General features: G+C 47.0%; 1 protein-coding gene across 1 annotated transcript in view; it reads right to left on the bottom strand.

The window, feature by feature from the left end:
• The window catches only part of KCNH8 (potassium voltage-gated channel subfamily H member 8), a 988,350-nt gene that overhangs the window by 665,149 nt on the left and 297,787 nt on the right, over positions 1-25,414 (bottom strand). Inside the window, exon 2 of the mRNA XM_029589277.1 lies at positions 22,354-22,587. Within this exon, the coding sequence (XP_029445137.1) occupies positions 22,354-22,587 (234 nt within the window). The remainder of the gene's footprint in view (positions 1-22,353; positions 22,588-25,414) is intronic.

Below are 25,414 nucleotides of genomic sequence, written 5' to 3'. Positions count from 1 at the left end.
AAAGTAGATCTAATTCATGTGTGCTCACTCCCGGGGAAACAGCAATATAGCTTTCTTTAGTCTACCTGGCTAATAATGTGTTATGGATTTTTCATCCAGGAGCTTGTCCAAACCTCTTTCAAACCTCCGCTATGCTAGTCGCCTTGACCATGTCCTCTGGCAACAGGTTCCACAGCTTGATAGTGTGTTATGTGAAAAAGTACTTTCTACAATTTGTTTTATATCTGCTGGTTAATTTCATGGAGTATCCACTTGGTTTAGTTTTATTTGAAAAGGTAAATAACTATCCTTTATTATCCATTCTTCCCCTCATGATTTATTATAAACTTCTATCATGCCCCTTTTCTCAGCCATCTCTTTTCTTAGCTGAAGAGCACCTTAGCTGCATAACCTCTCATCATAGGAGAGATGTTCTATCTCCTTATCATTTTTTGTTGCTCCCATCTGCCACCTTTTCCAGTTGATCTATATCTTTTTTGAGATGGGATATGACCAGAAGAATAGTACACAACATCAAAGTGCAGTTGCAACCATGGCATGATTCAGATGGCAATAATATTTTCCATTTATTTTTCCATTACTTTTCCGATTATTCCTAACAATCTATTTAATTTTTCATCTTCAGGCTGCATACAGAATCAGATTTTCAACGATTTGTCAGAAGGATTCCAAAGTCCTTTAACTAGCTGGTGACTCTCAGTTCAAAATCCAGCATTGTATACCAGGAGTTGGGATTATTTTTCCCAAGGTGTATCACTTTGGTCCCACTTTCTTTTTACCATTTTCCTTTTCTGCCTTTTTTGGAGCACTAAAAGGAGAGTATCACTATGCTGGTAGCTGAAAAGAATCAGTAAGTACTTCTTGGGGAAATTATTAAACTTGAAAGTACTGGGGAGAAGTTAAACTAGTGGGGAATATTATTTAGTGTGTTTGTGTGTCTATATTGAATAGGCAGTCAGAGGGCAGACAAAAACCAGGAGTTTGTGTGTTTTGTATTAAATAGGTAGTCAGAAAGGCAGGCAAAAAATGGAAGTTTGTGTGCTTGGCCATAGAAGCAAAAACTAACAATAAAAACTTAAAATATATCCGAAGCCGAAAGCCTGCGAGGGAGATGAACCGTTAGATGATCGAAGGGTTAAAGGGGCACTTAGAGAAGACAAGGCCATCACAGAAAGATTAAATGATTTCTTTGCTTTGGTGTTTACTGAAGAGGATGTTGGGGAGATACCCATTCCGTTTCAAGGGTGATTCTGATGAACTGAACAAAATCATGGTGAACCTGGAAGATGTGATAGGCCAGACTGATAAACTGAAGAGTAAATCACCTGGACAGGATGGCATACACCCCAAGGTTCTGAAAGAACTAAAAAATGAAATTTCAGACTGATTTCAGTTAATTTGTAACCTATCATTAAAATAATCTGTTGTATCAGAAGATTGGAAGATGGACAATGTAACCCCTATATTTAAAAAGGGGTCCAGGGTTGATCTGGGAAACTATAGACTGGTGAGCCTGACTTCAGTTCTGGGAAAATTGTGGAAACTGTTATAAAGAATAAAATCACAAAACATTTAGATAGACATGGTTTAATGGGACACAGCCAGCATGGATTTACCCAAGGTAAGTCTTGCCTCACAAATCTACTACATATTTTGAAGGGGTGAATAACATGTGGACAGGGGTGAACTGGTAGATGTGGTATATTTGGATTTTCAGAAGGCTTCTAAGAAAGCTAAAAATTAATGGGATAGGAGGCGATGTCCTTTTGTGAATTGCAAGCTGGTTAAAAGACAGGAAAGCAGAGTTGCTTACCTGTAACAGGTATTCTCACAGGACAGCAGGATGTTAGTCCTCACATATGGGTGACATCATCAGATGGAGCCCAATCACGGAACACTTTTGTCAAGGCTTCTAGAACTTTGACTGGCACCACTGAGCATGCCCAGCATGCCACCAACCCTGCATCCAGCAGGGGTCCTCCTTCAGTCTCGTTTATAGTAAAAGTATGTGTGAAAAATAAAATAACAAATCGCAAGCATACCCAACTCTGCACGGTGGCAGGTGGGTTTCGTGAGGACTAACATCCTGCTGTCAGGGCCAGTGCAAGGGGATTTGGTGCCTTAGGTGAGCCTTCTCACTTGTGCCCCCCCCCCCTGGTCTTGGCCCCGATTCCTACTCATTCTCGATCACGCCCACTGACTGTGTGGTTTTCTGGGTTGCGAGCAGGTTGGGCACTGCTTGCGGCCCACCAAATCTCCACTCCTCTTTGCCTTCGCTTGCGGCCCCATGTGGCTCGTACCCAGTGGTGCACCAAGGGTCTCCTGCGCCCAGGGGCCAATGCATTTGTGTGCCTCTCCAGCATCCCCCTGTAATCCTTCTTGTACTAATGCTTAAGGTCACAGAAAATCTGTGATGTCTCTAGACAGAAGAATCTTTTTTTTTGGGGGGGGGGAGCCAAAATGACATTTCTTCATCACACCTACCTCTATAGCATGGATCCTGCTTTAAAACTGGTTATAAAAAAAAGTGTTAAAAAAGCCCAAAGGGTCTTCTGCGTAATTCTAAAAAGCTGGCCAGTTTCACACTTCTAGTATACTATAAAATTATTTTGATAGCCTCATTCAACTAATTCTATATGGCTATGAAAGTGAAGTCTGGAATATATAGGAAGGGACAGAATGTCAATACAAATCCTGCACCTCCAGTTCTGTAACTCTGTGCATCCACTGAAATTCCCCCAAACAATGGAGCTTGGATGTTTCCCTTACAGCTCATCATACTAAAATATATTTTCAAATTCTGGTGTCACCTCACAGTAATAGCAGCACAAACACCTTCCACTGCCAGACACATTGTGAACTAACACAAAACCCCGCAAAAAAGACACTCAAAATCTATACTGCAATCCCATTGTAACATAACAGTAATAACACCAAGGACTCAAACAACAATAACCCTACATGTGAATAAGCAAGGGTAAATATTACACTGGGTCCTAGAATACCAATACACCACCTACTGAGGAAACAAAACAAACCCGATTGCTATAGATCCCTATACAGACACTACATGCTAGCAGAATCTCTCATCATGGTCACACACACAGCGCAGAGACAGACACTCACCAAATACATAATACAAAATAAAGGAGCACAAATTAGAAAAAACTGAAATGGAAACCCCAAGAAGCCAGACTCTGTGTATTAATAATGGAAAAACAGAACCACCATTCCTCATCAAACAATAAAATCAAGAAACATAAAGCATCAGTTATAATAGTAAAACCATACTAATAAAAGAATATTTTAAAACTGATAAATAGAATTTCTATTAATTAAAATCATATACATTTTTTACAATTTCCCAAACACCAATAAAATATTTCAAAACAGCACATATATCAAATAACACCCAATAATTAAAACTAATAAGGATTTTAAAAAGCCCCTGCTGTCCATGCATGGGAGCTCTTGATTTCCAGTCACCCTGATGTCGAGGATTAGGAGGTTATCCTCTCTCTCTCACATACTCACATGTCTATTCTCTCTCACGCATAGACTGTCACATACATACACGTTCATGCTCTTATACCCACCATAACCTCTCGCTCTCACTGACACTGACACACTCTCAGGGTGAAAGACACTCTCTCCCACCCCCCCCCCCCCCCCCCCCCCCCCCCCAAACACACACACACTCTTACTCCACTGGATTTTCTCATACACACTCATGCTCTCACTCTCACTGGCTCCCTCATATATACACAAACACACACACCCAGGCAAGCTCCCAATCATTCTCACACAAACAGACCCACATAGGCAAACTCCCAGTCATTCTCACACTGACCCCCAGGCAGGCTCCCAATCATTCTCACACAAACACACCCACATAGGCAAGCTCCCAGTCATTCTCACACTGACCCCCAGGCAGGCTCCCATTCATTTTCACACTACACCCTCACCATCCCCCAGGCATGCACACATTCATTCTCACACACAGACTCCCAGGCAGGCACCAATTCATTCACACACACACATGCACCACACACAGGCAGGCACCTATTCTCACACATACAAACCCCAGGAAGAGACCCATTCATTCTCATACACACATACATCCCCAGGCTGACTCCCATTCATACACATGCACAGTACACACTAAAGGCAGACCCCCTCTCTTTCTTTTGCCAGCAACCTCACAACCTCTCTCATTTCTCTGCTGCCACTGTCACTGCTGCCGTGTGGCTATTGGGGAGGTGCTGATTGCTGCTACTGGCACTGAAGCCCATTCTGCTGCCTCCTCTCTGCAGGCCCCTTGAGCTTCCACTTCCTCCATGCTGATCTCCTACATTGTGAGATCCGCATAGAGAAAGTGCTGCTCTTGCACATTCCCAAAGATTACATGTGCCAATCAGTAAAAAGTAATTTATTTTTTTTTACTTTGCTGTCTGATCTTAGTTTTCTAATGGGTTGGTCACAGGATTTTTTTTTCCACCTTTCCTTTTACTTTTTTTTTTCCAATTCCTCTTATATTGTCTTTTTTTTCTATTTCTTTTCTCTCCATCTGTCTTCTTCCCTCAAACACACAGTCAGGTTCTCATTCTCACATGGTTTCTCTCTCTCTCTCTCTCTCACACACACACACACACACAGGCTCTCTCTCATACAATCATTCATACATACTACACACCCAGGCTCTCTCTCACTCCCACATGCTGTCTTGCTCAAGCACAGGCTCTCACTGTAACATGCTCTCTCTCATACAATCATTAATACACACAGTCTCCCACATGCTGTCTTGCTCAAGCACAGGCTCACTCTCACATGCTGTCTCTCTCACACCCACAGAGGCTCTCACATGCTGTCTCTGCAAACATTCAGGTCCTCACTCCCACACACAGTCTCCCAACTCACTCTCACACACAATCTCTCAACTCATCTCATGCACGCACACACACACACACTCTACAGATCCTCAGCCTCTGTCTCACCTCTGGGCCTCCTCTTCACGGGTCGCTGCAGGATGGACTCTGCAGCTGCCCTGGTCTTCTTGGGCCGCCCGCGATGTGGGATTCGCGGCGGCCCGTAAGCGCTGCTCCTCTTCTGTATGTGGCTGATGCTCCTCCTCTTTCCGGTATGCTGCTAATGCTCCTCTTCCGGCACGTGGCTGATGCTCCTCCTCTTTCCTGCCCGCGCGGCTCCAATAACATTTTTCTTCCAGGTCCGCAGGGGCAGGAAGGAGGAGGAGTATTTGCAGGCTTAGATGCGACCTTTTTCTTCGGGCCGTGGTGACGTGAGGTCCACCACGGCCCTGCCGATCTTTGGCGGCCATATGAGCCTTCTTGTCGGCCAACAGCGGCTCGGCGCCCCCTAATGCTAGGCGCCTTAGACGATCGCCTAGTTCACCTAGTGCTTCCACCGGCCCTGCCTGCTGTCCTGTGAGATCACCTGTTACAGGTAAGCAACTCTGCTTTCTCACAGGACAAGCAGGATGGTCGTCCTCACATATGGGTGAATAACGAGCTGAGGATGCCTGAACAATGTATCAAAAGCACCCAAAGATGTGCAACAAGCACAACAACAGGGGTGGGTTTGGTTAACAGGGCAGCCTGAAATTCCCAGCAGGTGTTGGAGGAAGTTGAGTATTAAGCTGAGAATAAATAGCGAAGAACAGACTGGCCAAAGATTGAATCTTGGTTGCCAGCCTTGTCTAGGCAAAAATGAGCTGCAAATGTATGGAGAGAACACCATGTATCAGCTCTGCAGATGTCAGCAAGAGGTACTGATCGAAGGTGTGCAACCGACGTTTTCATTGCTCTAATAGAATGCACTTTTATGAGTTTGAGAAGCAGAAGACCTGCTTGCTGGTAGCAAAAAGAAATACAGTCCGCCAGCCAGGAGGACAGAGCTTGTTTGTCCATAGGGATTCCCAGTCTAGTTTATCAAAGGAGACAAATAGCTGGGTAGACTTCCTATGGACTGCAGTGCGGTCCAGATAAAAGGCCAGCACCTGCTTGCAGTCCAAGGAATGCAGAGCCCGCTCACCGGGATGTGAGTGGGGTCTTGGAAAGAAAGTGGGTAGTACAATGGATTGATTTAAATGAAATTCTGATACTACTTTAGGTAAAAATTTTGGATGAGTGCGAAGGACCACCCAATCATGAAGGAATTTTGTATATGGGGGTATGTACTAGCACTTGTAGCTCACTGATCCTGTGAGCAGAGGTCAAAGCTAGAAGGAAGAGCACTTTCCAAGTGAGATGACGTAACTCTCAGGAGTGCAGAGGCTCAAACGGAAGTTTCATGAGACGCGCTAATACCACATTAAAGTCCCAAGCAGGGGCCGGGGGATGGAGAGGGGGCTTGAGGTGCAGCAAGCCCTTCATAAAGCGCACTACTAAGGGTTGTGTGGAAATAGAGACATCTCCTGTACCCTTATGAAAGGCGGCCACTGCACTGACATGCACTCTAATGGAGGAAGTTTGAAGACCTGACTCTGAGAGGTACCAGAGGTAGTCTAGAAACTTTGTTGTGGGGCAGGTAAAGGGATCTAATGCCTTTAATGTGCACCATGAGGAAAACCTTTTCCATTTAGAATGATAATACTTCCTAGTAGAAGGCTTTTGTGAAGCTACTAAGACTTGGGATACTGAGTCCGAGAGATTAAGAGTTGTAAGATCAGCCTTTCAACATCCTGATCTGATCTCCCTAGTCGGTAGAATCAACTACTGCCTTTGACAACGACATCAGGAGGTAAGGTTCCTTCGACCTCCTGCCCTACAACCATCCCATTTGGTGAGTCCGTGGTTGAAGAGCTTACCAGCGGCTCCTCAACCCCCCAAGGAACCTGTGCAGATTAACCGCGGCCGCCTGATTCCAGAGGAACATCTTTGACGCAGAAAATCTGGTCTCTGCTTATATTGCGGCGGTTCCGGTCACCTTTTTTAGACTTGCCTGTGCATCCGGGAAACTCCAAAGCCTTAGCCCGGCGGGGGTCCCGAGCTTGGGCGTTACAGTTTCTGGCCCTCAACTCTTGCTTCCAATCTCCCTCCTTAGAGAGTAACGTTCATTCGCCACCACCGCCCTCGTGGACACTGGGGTGATTGGAAATTTTATTTTGGAAGAAATCATTAAGCTCCTTCAGATACCAGTCCCACTAGAGGTACCACTATGTATCGCCTCAATTCAAGGAGAACCTCTCCCTGATCAGATCACTCACCATACCATGATCATTCGCCTCACTGTTGGGACCCTCCATGATGAGGAGATCTCCCTCCTGATCTTGAAACGATCAACACAACCCGTAGTCCTTGGACTTCCTTGGTTTCAGTTACATGAATCCCACTTCAGCTGGCAATCCCTGCAACTCACCCAGTGGGGCCCTTGATGTCAAAATCACTGTTTGTGGCAAGTGTCTTCATCTGTGACAGTTCTAAGTGCTATAACCCTTCCTGAGTTACCTGCTCCATTCTCAGAATTTAAAGACATTTTCTCCAAACAAAACACCGATATCCTGCCTCCACTCTGGAAGTATAACTGCCCCATAGAACTCCTACCTTGAACCATGCTTCCCAAGGGCAGAACCTATCCTCTTTCACTCCCAGAAACCCAAGCGATGTCAACATACATCAAGGAAAATTTGGCTAAAGGGTTCATAGGACCCTCTACTTCCCTGTCAGGTGCCGGGTTCTTCTTTGTAAAGAAGAAGGATGGCAGCCTAAGACCATGCATAGACTACAGAGGTCTGAACGCAGTAACCTGTAAGGACCGGTACCCACTGTCACTTATCAGTGAACTGTTTGATTGCCAACAGGGTGCACAAATCTTTACTAAACTAGATCTTAGGGGGGGTATATAACCTAGTACGGATTCAACCGGAAGACATCTGGAAATCCATCTTCAACACAAGAGACGGTCACTACGAGTACATAGTAATGCCCTTCGGGCTTTGCAATGCCACTGCAGTCTTCCAGCAGCTAATGAATGAGATCTTCTGGAACCTTTCATACTCATTCGTCATAGTGTATCTGGACAATATATTAATCTTCTCAAAAGACCTAAAGTCTCATCTTTCCCATGTTCAAACAGTCCTCCAATGCCTTAGAGACCATCATCTCTATGCTAAATTGGAGAAGTGCATTTTTGAGCAATCCAGTCTCCCATTCCTAGGCTACATCATCTCCAGCCATGGGTTCACCATGGATCCTGACAAACTTCAGGGTATTCGAGGTTGGCCTCAACCAGTGGGTTTCCAAGCCCTACAAAGAGTCCTTGGATTCACAAATTACTATTGAAACTTCATCAGCAATTACTCCACGTTGGCTGCTCCACTCAACGCTATGACAAGAAAGGGATGTGACCTTCGATTCTGGAGCTCCAAGGCCCAATCAACCTTCCACGCCTTGAAAAAGGCCTTCTATACTGGCCCGTGTTTACATCACCCGGATCCTAACCGCCCCTTCATAGTCGAAGTCAATGCATCCGCCATTGGAGCAGGAGCGGTCTTGAGTCAATACTCCACCAAGGGAACCCTAGTTCCAAGTTTTTTCTATTCACATAAATTCTCTGCCACAGAACAGAAATTTACCATATGGGACCACGAACTCCTAGCAGTGAAACTTGCCCTCCAGGAATGGTGTCCCTGGCTTGAAGGAGTGAAGCACAAATTCACAATATTTACTGACCATAAAAATCTGGAACAGCTAAAGGAGGCTCAGTTACTTAACCCAAGACAAGCCCGCTGGGCCCTGTTCTTTGAGCACTTCAACTTCGACCTCTCCTATCATCCAGCGGTGAAAAACCTCCGTGCAGATGTGCTCTCTCACTCCTTTGAGCCAGAAGACACACCCGAGACTCCCAGGCACATTATTGATCCAGCTTGCATATCAATTGCAGTCACCTCTATGGTTCCAGCCGGGAAGACGGTGGTCCCCCACCGTCTCAGTGAGTGCATGCTCCGTTGGGCTCACGATTCCAAGCTGGCCGGTCACCCGGCTGAGCCCAGACTCTCGAGATGCTCCGAAGGCACTATTGGTGGTGTTGTGTCCATCAGTCGGAGATGGCTGTGACCACTCTGCCTCACCTCTTTTTTGCCTTTCTCCTCCTCCATGGGTAAGATGGCTGCCTCCGGTGCTGAGTGCTGAAACTCTCGGTGTCTCCAACTCAGCATGGGCGTCCCCGTCCGCCATGCTCCTTCCTGTGGCCTCCTAGGGCACACCTGCACACGCTGCCTACGCTTATCTACACGTCATGGCGGGAATCTCGGGGGCATCCCCACCGCATGACTTCAATACCTCCAGGAATTTAAGCTTCCACTCTGCTCCTAACGAGCGAGTTAGCAAGGACTTTGGTTTAGCTACTCTGACCGCTTCTAAGCTGCACGCTTAGACTCCTTGATACCCTCTGGGGTATCTCGCTCCTGAAGGAGCTCTGGGCACCCACTCCTCGGGGGCCTCTCGCTTCCAACTACCCTTCGGAGTTTCTACTACTAATTAGACAACTGATCCTCAGGGGTCTCTCTTCAGGATCACCTGCGCTTCCAGGTACTCACTCCTTGAGGGCCTAACCAGCTCAGAGTATCCTGTACCACAGACCTCGGGTACCACCTTCACCATCTACCAGGAGGATTCCTGCAATACTCTTCAGTGAGTAACTCTATGATCCAGCTCTCCAATTCCACCCACCAGATTCGGCTTATCCCACTCTGTGGAACACTACCATCCTTGTACATCTGGGTGAGACTTCTCCATCTGAGGCTGTCTGAACGTATTGGCACCTTGCTGCACTTCAATGCCATCTCTTCCTGCACAATTACCATCTATCTACATCAGTACAATAAAGCTTTCCATCTCCAGTGTCTGCTCTCTGAGTCTAGCCTATCGCTGTGGTTCCCCACGGGGCCCCTCCCCATGGGAGGAGTCATCACCACTGTGACTAAGAGTCCACACTATGCCTCAAACCCAACAGGTGGCCTAGCATGACAAAGAACTCCCGAGAATACGTGGACTCCTGTCCGATTTGCGCACAGCAAAAACCACCAACTGGTCGCCCATGGGGGCTTCTTCAACCACTTCCTTTGCCTACCAACCCTGGTCAAGTATCTCCACAGATTTCATCATGGATCTGCCTCCTTCAAAAGGAAATACTGTAATCTGGATCATCATTTACCGCTTCTCAAAAATGGCCACTTTGTCCCTTTACCTGGACTCCTATCGGCCCCAGAACTAGTTCAACTCATTTTAACCTACGTATTTCATTTACATAGACTACCACAGGAAATCGTCTCTGATTGTGGCCCTCAATTTGCCACTAAATATTGGAGGTCTCTCTGTAAAAAGTTCAATATTACGTTAAACTTAACATCAGCCTACCTTCCGCAAGCAAATGGCCAGGCCTAGAAGACTAATTGCTCTTTGAAAACCTTCCTGTGATCATATGTCAACGACCAGCAAGATAACTTGGCTGACCTCCGACCATGGGCAGAACTATCCCATAACACCCATATCGCCTCTGCCACAGAAGTTTCACCCTTTGCTGTAGTCTTTGGCCGTCAACCATGCCTACCCCTGCTGGTTCCGCTCAGCGTACCCTCACCTGCAGCCCAATCAACAGTGCAAACCATACACCAGCTCTGGAACCAAGTAAGGGAGTGGCTCTGCCAAGCAGCTGACCAAACCAAACACTTCACAGACAACCATTGTCGGACCGTGCCTCTGTTCCTGCCTGGACAAAAAGTCTGACTTAGTACTAAGCACATCCGGTTACGATTACCTTCTCAACGGCTAGCTCCCAAATGTATTGGTCCATTTCTCATCCTTCGATGCATAGGAGCAGTCACCTATCAGCTAAAGCTTCCAGTGTTGCGTTCCTGGTCGCGGCTCCCGCACCTGTCCCGACGGTATGCGGGTCCCTCCAACGCGATTCTAGGCCTGCACAGACCTCTTACTGCTACAGCATCTCCACGAGGGAGACGCTGCCGAGATTCTGGACTTGGCCCCGCCCACCGGGTATGCGCACACGTGCGCGAAGTGGCAGCTTTTAAAGCTGCAGGCGCGGGAAACCTCGGCCGGTCCTCAGAGTGACATCAGATGCCGGCAGGGTATTTAAACCCAGGCTCTGCTCCAAGAGATCGCCTTGCAACGAGGTTCACTCCTGTGTGAGTATCCAGTTGACGTTCCTGCTCCAGCCTTGATCCAGCTTCCACTCCTGAATCCAGCCTCTGCTCCTGTCCAGTCTCCGTCCCAACCTTAGCCCTGCTTAGCCCTCGGACTGTTTTCCTGGTTCCTGACTCTGGTTCGTCTATTGGTTTTCCTCGTCTGCCGCCAGCCCTGAACTTGGACTGTCCTTCATGCTGCTGAACCTCCATTCCGGGAGACCCCTCCTAAGTCCCAGCAGTCTGGGTCCTCACGGGCTCCTCCCGGGGGGACCTCGGGCTTCCAGGGCAAAGCTCCTGTTCGGTCTCCCGTCTCCATGCTGCCTCCTGGCCATTCCATCTCTGTGGAGCCTTCTTCACATCCTGCCTTCTCTCTGCACGGCTGGCCCAAGGGTCCACTACACCAGTCATAACAGTTTGCAAGGCCATGGATCCGGCGGACATTTCTGGACTACAGGCCATTCCTGGAATGGCACAACGTCTTCAACAACAGCAGCACTGTTTGGATGTCCTGGCAGCCACGGTGGAACATTTAGCCAATCATCTGGATGCCCAACCTGCTGAGGCCCCACCGGTACTTCCGGCGCTTTCCATCATTGAATCTACAGCACCTACACAATTGCCGGTGCCACCACACTATTCAGGCGAGACTAAACTATGTCGTGAATTCTTGAATCACTGTTTCATCTGGTTCGCTTTGCTTCTTAAGCAATTCCCGACAGATTCCGTGAAAGTCGCCTATATCCTCTCCTTGCTGGATGGGAAGGCCCAGTCCTGGGCTTCCCTATTGTGGGAACACAATGATCCCATGTTGGGCAAATTTCAACAGTTTATACTTAACTTTAAACAGATATTTGACGAACCAGTGTGTCATTCCACTGCAACCACAGAGCTGCTACAACTCCGCCAAGGATCTCGTTCATTGGCAGACTATGCCATTGAATTCCGGACACTGGCTTCCGAGTTGGGCTGGCGAGAAGACAGTTTGAAAGGAATCTTCTTGGAGGGCTTGGCATCTTGAATAAAGGACTAACTGGCTGCCAGAGATCTCCCGGATGATCTGAATAGGTTGATCGATCTGGCAGGGAGAGTCGACCGCCGGCTACAACAAAGATCTCGAGAGTTCCGCCCACCTAGAAGGTTGGTATCTGGATCCTGCTTTCTCCAAGCCCCTAATGCCTTCACAGTCTCCGGCAACTCCACGTTCGGATCCCCAGGGGGAGGTACCAATGCAGTTGGGCCGCAGATCTCTAACACCGGAGGAGAGGAGGCAACGAAGGACCATGGGCCTCTGCTTGTATTGTGATGGGAAAGGGCATTTCCTGGCCCAGTGTAAGGCGCGTTTGGAAAATGCCAAAGCCTAGGCACCACAGGGGAGCTGTCCATAGGCTGTGTTAATCCTGCTCCTCAATGTACTGTTCCGGTAACTCTGGAATATCCTGGGGGAACCTTCTCCACGATTGCCTTTATTGACTAAGGAGCAGGTGGGAACTTTATCCTGGCTGACCTAGTACAGCAACTTCAGCTTCTGGTACGTCCTCGGAACCCAACACTCCGGATCACTTCCATTCGTCGCGTCCACCACCAAGCCACTGATTCTCCGGACTGGAGTTCTTCACACCGAACAAATCATCTTCCTGGTACTGGAGAGGGTGGTCCACCCTATTGTACTGGGGTTACCTTAGCTCCAGAAACACTCTCCGACCCATTTTGGGACACTCTCCAAGTAGCAGTATGGAGTCCAGATTGTTCCAACACTTGTCTGCTTGATCAGCCTTGTCCCAGCATTCCTATCATGACCACATCGCTAGCTATACCTTTCCAGTACGAAGATTTTGCAGATGTGTTTTTGAAGGAACAGGCAGAACTGTTACCCCAGCATCGTCCTTTTGACTGCGCTATTGATTTGCTACCTGGCACCATGCCACAGCGAGGGAGGGTTTACCCGCTCTCTCTTCCTGAAACACAAGCCATGTCAAAATACATCACTGAGAATCTTGCCCGAGGATTTATTCGACCCTCCAAGTCACCTGCTGGGGCCGGGTTCTTCTTTGTAGGGAAGAAGGATGGAACTCTCCGTCCCTGCATCGATTACAGAGGACTAAATGCCATTACCAGGCGTGACCGTTATCCACTACCTTTGATTCCAGAACTCCTTGATCGGTTGCAGGGAGCAAACGTATTCACTAAGTTTGACCTTCGTGGAGCCTATAACCTGGTGCACATCCATCCTGGGGATGAATGGAAGACTGCTTTCAATACCCGGGACGGACATTACGAATACCTGATGTCGTTCGGCTTGTGCAATGCCCCCGCAGGTTTTCAACATCTCATGAATGAGGTATTGCGAGAGATGCTTCACTCTTCAGTTATTGTCTACCTAGATAATGTATTGATCTATTCCAAAGATCTAGAGACCCATCGGCAACATGTGAGACAAGTGTTACAGATTCTGAGAGAAAATCGGTTATTTGCAAAAATTGAGAAATGTCTCTTCGAACAAGAATCACTCCCCTTCTTGGGGTACATAGTTTCAGCTACAGGGTTCAGGATGGACTCTGACAAGGTATCCACCATCCGAGACTGGCCCCAGCCTGTAGGAGTAATGGCTCTCCAACGATTCTTGGGGTTTGCCAACTTTTATAGGCAATTCATTCTACACTACTCCTGCATGGTGGCACCATTAACTGCTCTTACAAGGAAAGGAGCAGATGCAAAGACTTGGCCCACAGAGGCATGCCAGGCGTTCGCGGCATTGAAAGAGGCCTTCCTGGAAAACATCTGCTTACATCACCCAGATCCCCTAAGACCATTCATTGTTGAGCTAGATGCCTCTGATCTCGCCGTGGGCGCAGTCCTCACTTAAGTCTCAAAGAGTGGGAGATTAATTCCTTGCTCCTACTTTTCCCGAAGGTTCTCTGCCGCGGAGAAAAATTATGGTATTGGGGACAAGGAACTACTGGCATTCAAATTGGCATTTGAAGAATGGAGGCAATGGTTGGAGGGAGCTCAACATCCCGTAGTAGTATATACGGATCATAAGAACCTGGAATTCCTGTGTCGAGACCAACGTCTAAATCCCAGACAAGCCCGCTAGTCTCTGTTTTTCAGTCACTTCAACTTTTCTTTGCATTACAGACCCGCGTCAAAAAAAGTACTTGCAGATGCTCTATCTTGTATCACCGAGCTAGAAGAAGAGAGAAATCCTCCCCAGTACATCCTAGACCCAGCAAGGGTTTGTGTGGCCAGCGCTATGGTCACTTCAGGAAGCAAGACAGTAGTATCCCATCTTCATAGGAGGAAAGTGTTGTCATGGGCCCATGACTCCCTCACTGCCAAGCATTCTGGTAGGGCTAGAAATTTGGATCTCTTGACACAGTACTACTGGTGGCCTCGCATGAGGCAAGGCGTCAACCTTTATGTCAGTTCATGTCCCACCTGTGCTAAACAGAAACCTCTAACTGGTCATCCGTGGGGTTTGCTCCAACCTCTACCAATTCCGGTGGAACCATGGGCACACCTTTCCATGGACTTCATAGTCGACTTACCCAAATCCGAAGGAAAGACGGTCATTTGGGTAACAGTGGACTGATTTTCTAAGATGGCCCACTTCATTGCACTGCCTAAACTCCCTTCGGCCCCGGAACTGGCTCAGCTCTTCTTGCAACACATCTTTCGAGCTCATGGCCTACCTTCGCATATCGTCTCTGATAGGGGCCCACAGTTCACCACAAGGTACTGGAGAGCACTATGCAAGAAGTTTGGGGTCCAGTGAGTTCTCACCATGGCATTTCATCCACAGAGCAATGGGCAGGTGGAGCGCACTAACCACTCCCTGAAAACCTTCTTGCCAACTTTCGCTACAGAAACTCAAAGTAATTGGGCAACTCTGCTACATGGGCTGAGTTTCTCATATAACAACCACACTCATTTGTGCACCGGACAATCCCCATTTCTGCTGGTAAATGGGAAACAACCCAAGATACCTTTACCACTACCAGTGACGGTGCCTTCACCAGCTGCCCAAATGACAGCCCAACAACTTCATAATCTCTGGAACATGGTCCAGCAGTCAGCGGCAACAGCAAAGTGATTTGCCAATCGCCATCATCGACCGGCTCCAGTCTTCCTGCAGGGGACAAGGGTTTGTTGAGCACAAAGAACATTCATCTTCGCCTACCCTCCAGACGCCTGGCACCCAAGTATTTCAGACCCTTCAGGGTAGTGGAGCGAGTGGGTGCAGTATCTTACCGACTTCGTTACCCTCTAACCCTAAGGATTCATAATGTAATCCATGTTTTGCTCTCAAACTGGTGATACTCTCCAAGTTCATCACCGATCCACCTGCTTCCTTGGAGACACCCTCTACGACTGACACAGTCTATCAAGTTCGTGAAGTATTGGATGTCCACTTCCATCATTGCAGAAGGGAGTATCTTCTCTCCTGGGAGGGATGGCCCTGAGGACAATATCTGGGAGCCTGCTCGTAACATCCTGGATAAATCACTTCTTCTACAGTTTCACCAGGATCACCCTAGGAAGCTCGGTCCTCCCAGAAGGGGGTGTAAGGGGGGGTGCTGTTGCGTTTCTGGTCTCAGCTCCCGCGACCGGGCTCTTACCTCCCATGCCTGCCCTGATGGTCTTCCGGTCCTTCCAACACGATTCTAGGCCTGCACAGGCTTCTCACTGCTACAGCGTCTCCACGAGGGAAACACTGCCGAGATTCGGGACTTGGCCCCGCCCACCGGGTATGCATGCACACGCGTGAAGAGGCAGCTTTTAAAGTTGCAGGCAAGGGGAAACCTCGGCCGGCCCCCAGAGTGATGTCAGACGCCGGCAGGGTATTTAAACCCAGGCCCCTGCTCCAAGAGATCGCCTTCAATGAGGTTCACTCCTGTGTGAGTATCCAGTTGCTGTTCCTGCTCCAGCCTTGATCCAGCTTCCGTTCCTGCTCCAGCCTTGATCCAGTTCCGCTCTTGAATCCAGCCTCCGCTCCTGTCCAGTCTCCATGCCAAACTTAGCCTTGCTTAGCCCTCGGACTGTCTTCCTGGTTCCTGACTCTGGTTCTTCTATTGGTTTTCCTCGTCCGCTGCCAGCCCTGAACTTGGACCGTCCTTCACACTGCTGAACCTCTGTTCCGGTAGACCCCTCCTAAGTCCCAGCGGTCAGGGTCCTCACGGGCTCCTCCCAGGGGGACCTCGGGCTTCCAGGTTGAAGCTCCTGTTCGGTCTCTCGGCTCCATGCCGCTTCCCGGCCATTCCATCTCTGCGGAGCCTTGTTCATGGCCTGCCTTCTCTTCGCACAGCCGGCCCAAGGGTCCACTACACCAGTCGTAACATCCAGATTCCATGGGAATTCAAAACACGTACCACGTGTCGCTACTTAAACCTTCGGTCCTATCTTGGCCTTCCCGAAGGCCTCCTCTTCCTTTGCAACACTCTGCGGAACCTGAAAACACCTTAAAGTCAAAGTCATTCTGGAAGTCCGATGCCATCGAGGCCACTGGGAGTACCTCCTGTCATGGGAGGGCTTCGGCCCAAAAGAAAACTCCTGGGAGCCCTCTCACCATATTTTTTTTTATTTATAAATTTTACTTATTACAAACAAATCAAAGTTTGCAATTGATAATACATGAATTGGTAGACATTCATTACATATTGATCTAATCAATCTAAATCATCCAATTTATACTTCAACCAATACCATTCAATATCAAAACAAAGATATGAAATTCTACATGGTGGTTATGAAACGAAGGGGAGAATATAATTAGTAATAATACTTTCAAAATTCATACACAGTTCCCAAACAATTTCACGTATTTATATACTAGATTACTGGGGAAGAGGTAGCTAGTTTTCTTTGTTCTATAAAACTCTTTAATTGATCAGGTGTAAAGAAGATGAATAGATCATTTTGTTTCTTAATTAAACACTTGCATGGAAAATGAAGAGTAAATGTGTAACCCATTGTAATTACCTCTTGACTGAATTCTAAAAATGCTTTCCATCTTGTCTGTGTAGAAATTACTAGATCTGGGAAAATCTTAACTGTTTTTTCGTAGTAAATAATGGGGTATTTATTGAAATATCTCTTCATTATCTGGTTTAAATCATTCAAACATGAGAAAGTCACCACTAAAGTACTCCACTCAATCACCTGTGCAGAAGAATCTTCAAGAAAATTTGTAAGATCTCCCTGAAATGCCATTTCTGACCTTTTATTTATATTTTTTGGTCTTGGAGGAAAATAACAATGATTCAATACTGGTGAGTCTACTTGAGTAAAGCCAAGCTTTTCAATAAGAAATTTTTTGACAGTAATTAAAGGTATTTCCCCCACAATTCTGGGGAAATTTAGAAATCTTAAATTAAAACACTTAAATCTTAAATTAAAACACTTGGCTTTATTTTCAAGAGACTCTATTCTTCTGGATACATTTTCTCTATACCTTACAACTACTGCATTCAATTCTTGAAACTTCTTTTCAGATATTTCAAGGCTTTTAATTCTATCCTCTGCTTTTGTATAGTTAAATGATCTTGTTGATATCTAGCATTAACCAAATCTAATTTCTTTTCTACACCTTTGATATTATCCCACATTCCAGCCATCATTTCCCACAAGCTATCTAGTGTTACCGTTGTAGGGTGTACTAGGGTTCTCATATCTTTGCTACCATCAAGATATTCACTTTCCCTTACAGGAAGAACCATTGATACCAGTGTAATCAGTCCAATGGCAGCACTTTCCTCTCCAGATCTCACATCCTGTGGTTGAAAAATCCGCGGTTCAAGAGCTGAGGGAAAGGTCTTCAACACATCATCTCCTAGAGTTCCTTCGCCGCTTCTCTGCACTTCCCTTAGCCCAATATTAGGGCTAAGGGAAGCCTCCTCTGCAGGCACAGATTGTCCTTCCAAACTATCTGGCACATCAGAGTCCTTTGTACCCATATTACTTTGTTTGGGTGAGAGCATATATTGACTTATCTCAGTCTGGATGGGAGAAGGTAAAGACAGGGAAGGATACACTCTCACCTTCCCTTTACGTTTTTCAGGCATTGAAGTCAAAATTAGTGTTGCGTTTGTGCATGATTCTCACCCTCGCTCCACCCTCTTTACCGCTGTGGCGACATCCTCCGGGCCTGATGGTAGGCTTCTGGCCGCGGCATTCTCTGGCTGCTTCTCGGGATCCCGGGCTGGCCTGATGCCACGGATCCGCCATGTTCCTGATGACGTAGGACATGCACGCGCACGCGCACACGCTCCAGACTTTGTACCAGCAAGGGCGTGAACCTCGGGGCGTCCCCCCGTAATGACGTCATCCGTTTTCAATTTAAAAGGTCTTTGATTGCTAACTACAAACGAGTTAGCAAGGACTCGAATCTTCCCTCTGGGTATGATTCCCCAATTTCCCTTTTACTTACTTGGAGTACCCGGTCCTCAGGGGCTCCGTTCTCACTCTTCTTGACTTCAGCTTGCAATACGGGATCTGGTACTCGCTCCTCGAGTGCCTACGTTCCTGAAGACTCAGAAGACTCCTATTGCCTGGTGGTGATCACAGACATGAAACACAGTGAGTTTCTATTTCAGATAGGAACTGGTACTCGCTCCACGAGGGCCCTTGTTCCTAAACCCTAAGACTCCTTACAGTCTAAGATGTTATCACAGGTATGGAGGTCGTGAGTGACTATTGCAGATTGCAGATAGGAACCGGCACTCGCTCCACGAGGGCCTGCGTTCCTAAATCTCCTCTAGCCTCTCTTCTATTCCAGAAGTCATCCCACACACAGTTATTCTGAGTTCTATTTCAGACTGCTTACAAGAACCAGTACTTGCCTGCGGCTCCTGTTTCCCGAATACTGAAGACTCTCTGTTGCATATAGAAGACACTACAGAGATCTACAATTGTGAGTGTATCATATATCACTGGTTTGCCCAGCACACCCTGTCTACTCACTACCTATAGTCTCTCCTTACAGCTCAGCAACTCAGAGATCATAGTTCCAGTATCAGAGGGACTTCAGCCCTGCCGGGCACATCAACTCACTACTGCCACCTCTGGTGGTTCTACTTCCAGTCTAATAAAGAACTATCTGTGTTTGTCTCAATACACCAGCCTAGCCGGTGGTCCCTCTCAGGATCTCCTCTTGAGGGCGCTGTCATCTGCCATCGGCCCAAGGATTCACCATAAATAGCTAGCTCCTCCCTTGGGGGAGCAGCATTGAAAAATTAGTTATTATCCAGACTGTGAGGATATGTCGGTCTTAACCCCCAACTATGTTAATAAAACACCTTACCATGTCTCTGATGACTTGTGGAGAAATAATTCAGAAATCTTTAAAACTGCGAAATATATAAATGGAATGATCAACTCCTTGAAAAATCACTCAGGATCTGGGCGAGTCCGGACAAAGCTGCGCACCCCTTAGACGCGCACGGCTTTGACGGTGCACCTAAAGTCTGCTGCGCGCCATACTCCAGTTGATTTTAAACGGCTCACTTCCGGGTCCCGCCTCCAGGTCCCACCCCCTCGACATCATAGATTCAGGTGCTGCTCGTTGCTGGCAGGGCAAGCAAGAAAAACTCACCCCCGGAGTCCAGCAGCACTCAGGTAACTAGAGAAACACAGATATCTCTCTCCACAAGCGAATTTTAGTCTGGGGTGGCCAGTTTTAAGACTCACTTCTGGGTCCCACCTCCAGGTCCCACCCCTTCGACGTCAGAGATTCAGGTGCTGCTCGTTACCGTCAGGGTGAGCAAGAAAAACTCACCCCCGGAGTACAGCAGCGCTCAGGTAACTAGAGAAACACAGATATCTCTCTCCACAAGCGAATTTCACAGTCTGGGGTGGCTGGTTTTAAGGCTCACTTCCGGGTCCCGCCTCCAGGTCCCGCCCCCTCGATGTCAGAGATTCAGGTGCTGCTCGTTACCGTCAGGGTGAGCAAGAAAAACTAACCCCCAGAGTCCAGCAGCGATCAGGTAACTAGAGAAACACAGATATCTCTCTCCACAAGCTCACCACATTTTTTTACAAAAACCTGCTCTTGGGCCTCCACCGAGATTATCCAGCAAAACTCAGACCGGTAAGGGGGAGGCCTAGAAGGGGATGTACTGTTGCACATCCTGGCCGCATGGGTGCCGCGACCGGGCCTGCTTACCTTGCGCTGCCCTCGACTAGCTCCGGTCTCGCTGCCACTTCCAGCTCCTGCTAACCCTGCCGCTCACCACGGCCCTCTCCGGGTTCCTCCACGCCACAGGCCTCACAGCAGAGCTCCCTTTGGGGCTCCGTGTCTTCGGCCACCTCGGCCCCACCCTAGGCATGTGCACAGTCGACATACTCCAATTTAAAGGGCCAAGCAGGCGAACTCCGAAGGGGGCGCAGATTGATTACATCACATGAAAGCCCTATAAATAGCAAGGCCCTGTCCCTAGGACCTTGCCTTGGCAATCGGGTCATTCCATACCTGCCTGTTCAAGCTGCTCACCCCAGACCTCATGCCACGGTTGACTGTCCATGGACTACCGTTCTGTCCAGCGTCCGCTCCTTCGGTGTCCAGAGTCCAGGTCTGGTAGAGCACTTCGTTCGGGTCGACACAGTGGTGTAGTAAGCTTGCCTAATCCTGTTCCAAGTGTTTCCTTGTTCCAGTGTCTCCTTGTTCCTGAGTCTCTGTGTGTTCCTGTATCCAGACTGATCTCTGGAACTGACCTCTGCCTGCCTGATCATTCTCTTGTCTGCTGCCTGAAACTGACCACTGCCTGCCTGACCGTCCTCTTCGTCTGCTGCCTGGAACCAACCCTCGCTTGTCTTGATTACGCTCGGACTGACCTTGGTATTGACCCCTGCTTTGGCTGACCATTCTGGTCTGATACTTTGGCTATGACCCTTGCGCTTCACTTGGATACTCTCTTCTGGCCTACAGTGTCTACCAGACCAACCTGCTTGAAATCCACCCGTGGCCTTCACCTGACTAGACCCACAGGCGCTTCCTGTCTCGCTCGGAGAACCTTCCTGAACTGTCACCTCCCTGAGGTCTTCGGAGCTTCCAGTTCGGGTCTGGTCCATCCTCTCTGCATCAGCTGCGCACCCTTGCTTGTGGTGGGCACACCCCTCCACTACCTCTCCAGGAGACCCTCTGAGGCCAGGTGGTCCGGGTACCCAAGGGCTCAACCTGCGGAAACCCTGGACTGTTATTGGTGAAACTCCAGCTAGCCTCTGATTCCTCGTGTGCTCTGCCTCCTGGTGGCAGGCGCTCTCTGGGTCCGACCAGAGGACCGTACCAATCCTGCACCAGGCCAAGGGTCCACCTCCAGCGCAACAGATGCTGGGCTTGATGGACCCTTGGTCTGACCCAACATGGCAATTTCTTATGTTCTTATGACTAGGGAAAGGATGAAAGACAAAGGGACTACAATGCTGAAAAAGAAATGGAAGCAGTGCATGCAAATATATCTCATAAATATAATTGTGAATATCCTAAAAACCAGACTTGTTTGTAGCACTACAGGACTGGAATTGCTTATACCTGACATAGATAATTTTCATTTTGATCCCCTCTCCAAAGTTGCTTAATGTCTCGCTTTACTTAGTATATGAAGTCAAATTCATTTATTCATAATTTCACCTCAGTTGGTTTTATGAGGAAATTTAAAATTTAATCTAGCAATGCCATTTGCCTTGCAGAAGGCATTGTCATCAATGAATGGATGTACATCTGCCCTTGAACCACTGCCCTCCAAAAAAGTGAAAAATACCAAATTGAGTGTGAACAGCTATTTACTGACCATTGACAATAGCAGCTTAGAGCAGGGATGTTTTCCTTCTTCACTAAAATAAGCTAAAATCTACTTTTGAAAACCAAAATCACTAAATCCGGGTGTACTTTAAACACTATAGACCAGTTTCTAACTTACCTTTCTTAGGAAAAGTTAGTGAAAAGGTTGTTCTGAATCAGCTGAATCTTTATTTTGAAATTTGTAAATTTCTAAACTGAGGTTGGGTTTTTTTAAATTAAATTCCTTTGAAACTCAAATGAAAAGCAATTCAACTTTACATGAAGGAATTTTAAATGAGGCACATACTGTATTCACACAGCTTGAATTTCCATGCAACTACATTAAATCAATTTTAAAAAATCAGTTACAAAATTAGATGAAATATTTAAGTCTAAAATGATTCAATTAAAGAATGCAACTCACCATTCTTTTTATAAAACAAAATTTCTCCTTTGAATTCACTCTTGTCCTCCAGTGACATTTCTATTTCAAGAGTCATCTGCTCATTTGTTTCAGCACCACATAAAAATTTACAGCTGCAGCTCTTCTGCATGACTTCCGTTCGGGCAAATCCAGCAAGCTCGCAGAAGCCATCTGAACAGTAAACTATGGGGAAACCCTTAGCCACCTGAGCATTTGCAAGGATGAAGTTACTGTCTGTAGAGGAACACAGAAGCAAACATAAATCATTCTGAATTGAAAATTGCAACGATTACAGTAATACTCAAGAGACTGCATTCATGCTTGGATGAATATAAAACAGCCTGTAATCAACAGTAGCAGACAGACTAAAAGGGTCACCATTGCTAGCTATGGTGTGCCTTTATTGTGTGCAACACTATCCCACCATCACATACATGCACACACAAACACCATTAATTTTCCTTCACATTTACAGCAAAATACAAATGAACACAATATTATATGTTAGATTTATGAGAATAATATTGTGTTAAAGGAAAATTAAATATTTACCAGTTTACACATTCACATATTTGCTAGGTGTGTACTGAGTAGGGATGTGCAAAAGGAAAACATTTGTTTTGATTTGGTTTTCATTTTGCCAGGACCCAAATTTGTTGCATTAGTTTCATAGGGGGGAAAACCAATTCATTGATTAGTTTTATTCATTTTCCATTTTCCCATTAAAGTCAATGGGGGAAGTATTTGAAGCTTATTTTTGGCTGCAGAATTGGGGTTTTCATATCAATTCTGATGAAACTTCTGGGGAGCAATCATCAGAATGAGAAAAGAGTTCCAAGGTACTTAGACCAAGGCAAAGTGGCACCAAAGTGGCATTAATAGCCTAAGGTACTGTAAAGGGGCAAAGGGGTACCAGGAGTGGCAAGAGTGCTTTTACAGAGGTGCAAAGCAGCAGTGAGAGTGTCAAAAACACACCACAGCTTCAAAAGAGAGCACTGATAACAGTTGCATGAACCCTCAAGGGCAGCACAACAGGCAAAGTGGCAAGACAAGTGGCATCAACATCCTACAGCACAATGAGGGGGGAACATAGCAAACAGAAAGAGTGTCAGAAAAAAAGCACAAGGTGCCGATAAAGGGACAAAGCAGCATAAAGACTAGCACCAACACACTGAAGAACCATGATAGTGGCAAAAACATCACAAGGAGTAGAGTGAGTCATCTGATGTATGGCAGCAAGGCAGAGTGGCAGAAAGTTGACGGGGCAAGACAGGCGGGCAGAGCGGTGGTCCCTGTAGTTTTGATAGGGGCAAGACAGGCTGGCCCGAGGGAGAATTCCCTTCCTTTGCGCAGGAAAGGGCTCCCTAGAATGGGTTCACTCCTAGAGTTTGAGGTTAAGCCCTTCTAGGGACGTAAGGACTGGACGGACAGGCACAGCATTTGTGGGCAAGCCCTTGTAGGGACGTACAGCCTGGACAGTGGACAGACTGGCACAGTGTTTGAGGTCACGCCCTTGTAAATACCCAGAAACAATTAACTGTACTTATGTACTTCAGCTGATGACAAAGGAACTTGAAGAGCTCTCAGAAATAAGAAAACTGCTACTCAAGTCCAAATCTAAATTATCAACCTATGTTGACATTGTAGTTTACACAGTGCCTCCGTAAACTATGGGAACACAGAGGATGAACTAGAGTACAACTATCACCAGTTTTCTATAGTACTAGAAACATAAATGTTGGCACCTAAGAAAGATTTAGGGAAAATGGCCCATATTATGAAGGTCATGAAAACTATTGAGCATATGAAATATGCAAGCTCCAAACATCTTAAGTCAGCTTTTTATGTTCTTACATTCAAAATGTTGCAAAACAGGAAAAAGAATATTATGTAATGAAGTGATGCACAAATACATGAAACTGAAATTAGAAATACTAGAACTAAACTCAGACAGGCACAGCGTTTGAGGTCAGGCCCTTGTAGGTACGTACGGTCTGGACAGTGGACAGACTGGCACAGCTTTAGAGGTCAGGTACATGTGCTGATATTTTGTGGAGCATAGGAGGCAGTTGGAGCTGCTGCAAGGCTTTCAATTGCTTTTATTTATCTTGCCATTCACAGGGAAAATTTGGAAACCCAAACAAAGGCATGTTTATTTTCAAAAACACTAGCATTTCCAATAACTCTGGTGCCAGCCTTGAGCGGTGAGGGCTCATGATATCCCCTGTCATTGAAAATACACATTCACTGGGCACACTGGTTGGTGGACATGACATATATCGCTGAGCCACTTTGGCTAGGTGTGGCCAGACAGTGGACTTGTATGCCCAATATGCCAGCAGATCTATCTGCATGTCCTCTGTGGGCTCTGTGAGATACCGTGTCACTGACATTTGTGCTGGTGTCTCCTTTGCTTGGGTGGGCTGAGAGTCCTTCATGCCAGCTGCTTTCTCTCTAGCCCGTTCCAAAACAGCTGATTTTTTAGGGGCAACATGGCTTTGGCATACTGAAGTGGAGGAGGAAGTACTAGCTGTCACTAACAGAGTGCTGCACCTGCTTGTGCTAGCACTACTCTCTGAAGTGCCCGCTGTTTCTTCCTCTGCTTCATGCCTAACCTGTCTCTGCCTATGGAGTATCTGTTCACGGAGGTTTACTAACAGCAGGTCCTTCACAAATATGAGACAATTGGACTGTAGGGGATCACAGACTGTGACGAGCATGTATGTGTGGTCTTCTGTTAAAGGTCTCAATCTCTCAGCTCCTCCGTGGCATTCTTGAAGGGCTGTAGGAATTTTACCAGCTGACTCATGACTAACCAATCATGATTCCCTAGGGGACTCTGTACACCTATGTCCATTGCTGCAGAAAGTTCATGAAGGGGTATCTGCTGCTCCACTAACTTCTGCAGCATCATATAGGTGGAATTCCACCAGGTGGCAATGTCTTGAATGAGACACTTGTGAGGCATCTCCAAATCAGTCTGCTTTTGTCGAAGAACCTGCCCCGCCTTCACACTTCTGTAAAAGTGCGCTGCTATGTTCCTGCACTTGTGTATTATCGT

The sequence above is a fragment of the Rhinatrema bivittatum genome, chromosome 2, assembly GCF_901001135.1.
Source record: "Rhinatrema bivittatum chromosome 2, aRhiBiv1.1, whole genome shotgun sequence".
NCBI classification, from domain to species: domain Eukaryota; kingdom Metazoa; phylum Chordata; class Amphibia; order Gymnophiona; family Rhinatrematidae; genus Rhinatrema; species Rhinatrema bivittatum.
Note: the sequence above shows the minus strand (reverse complement) of the source record. Positions and strands in the feature narration are given on the sequence as shown.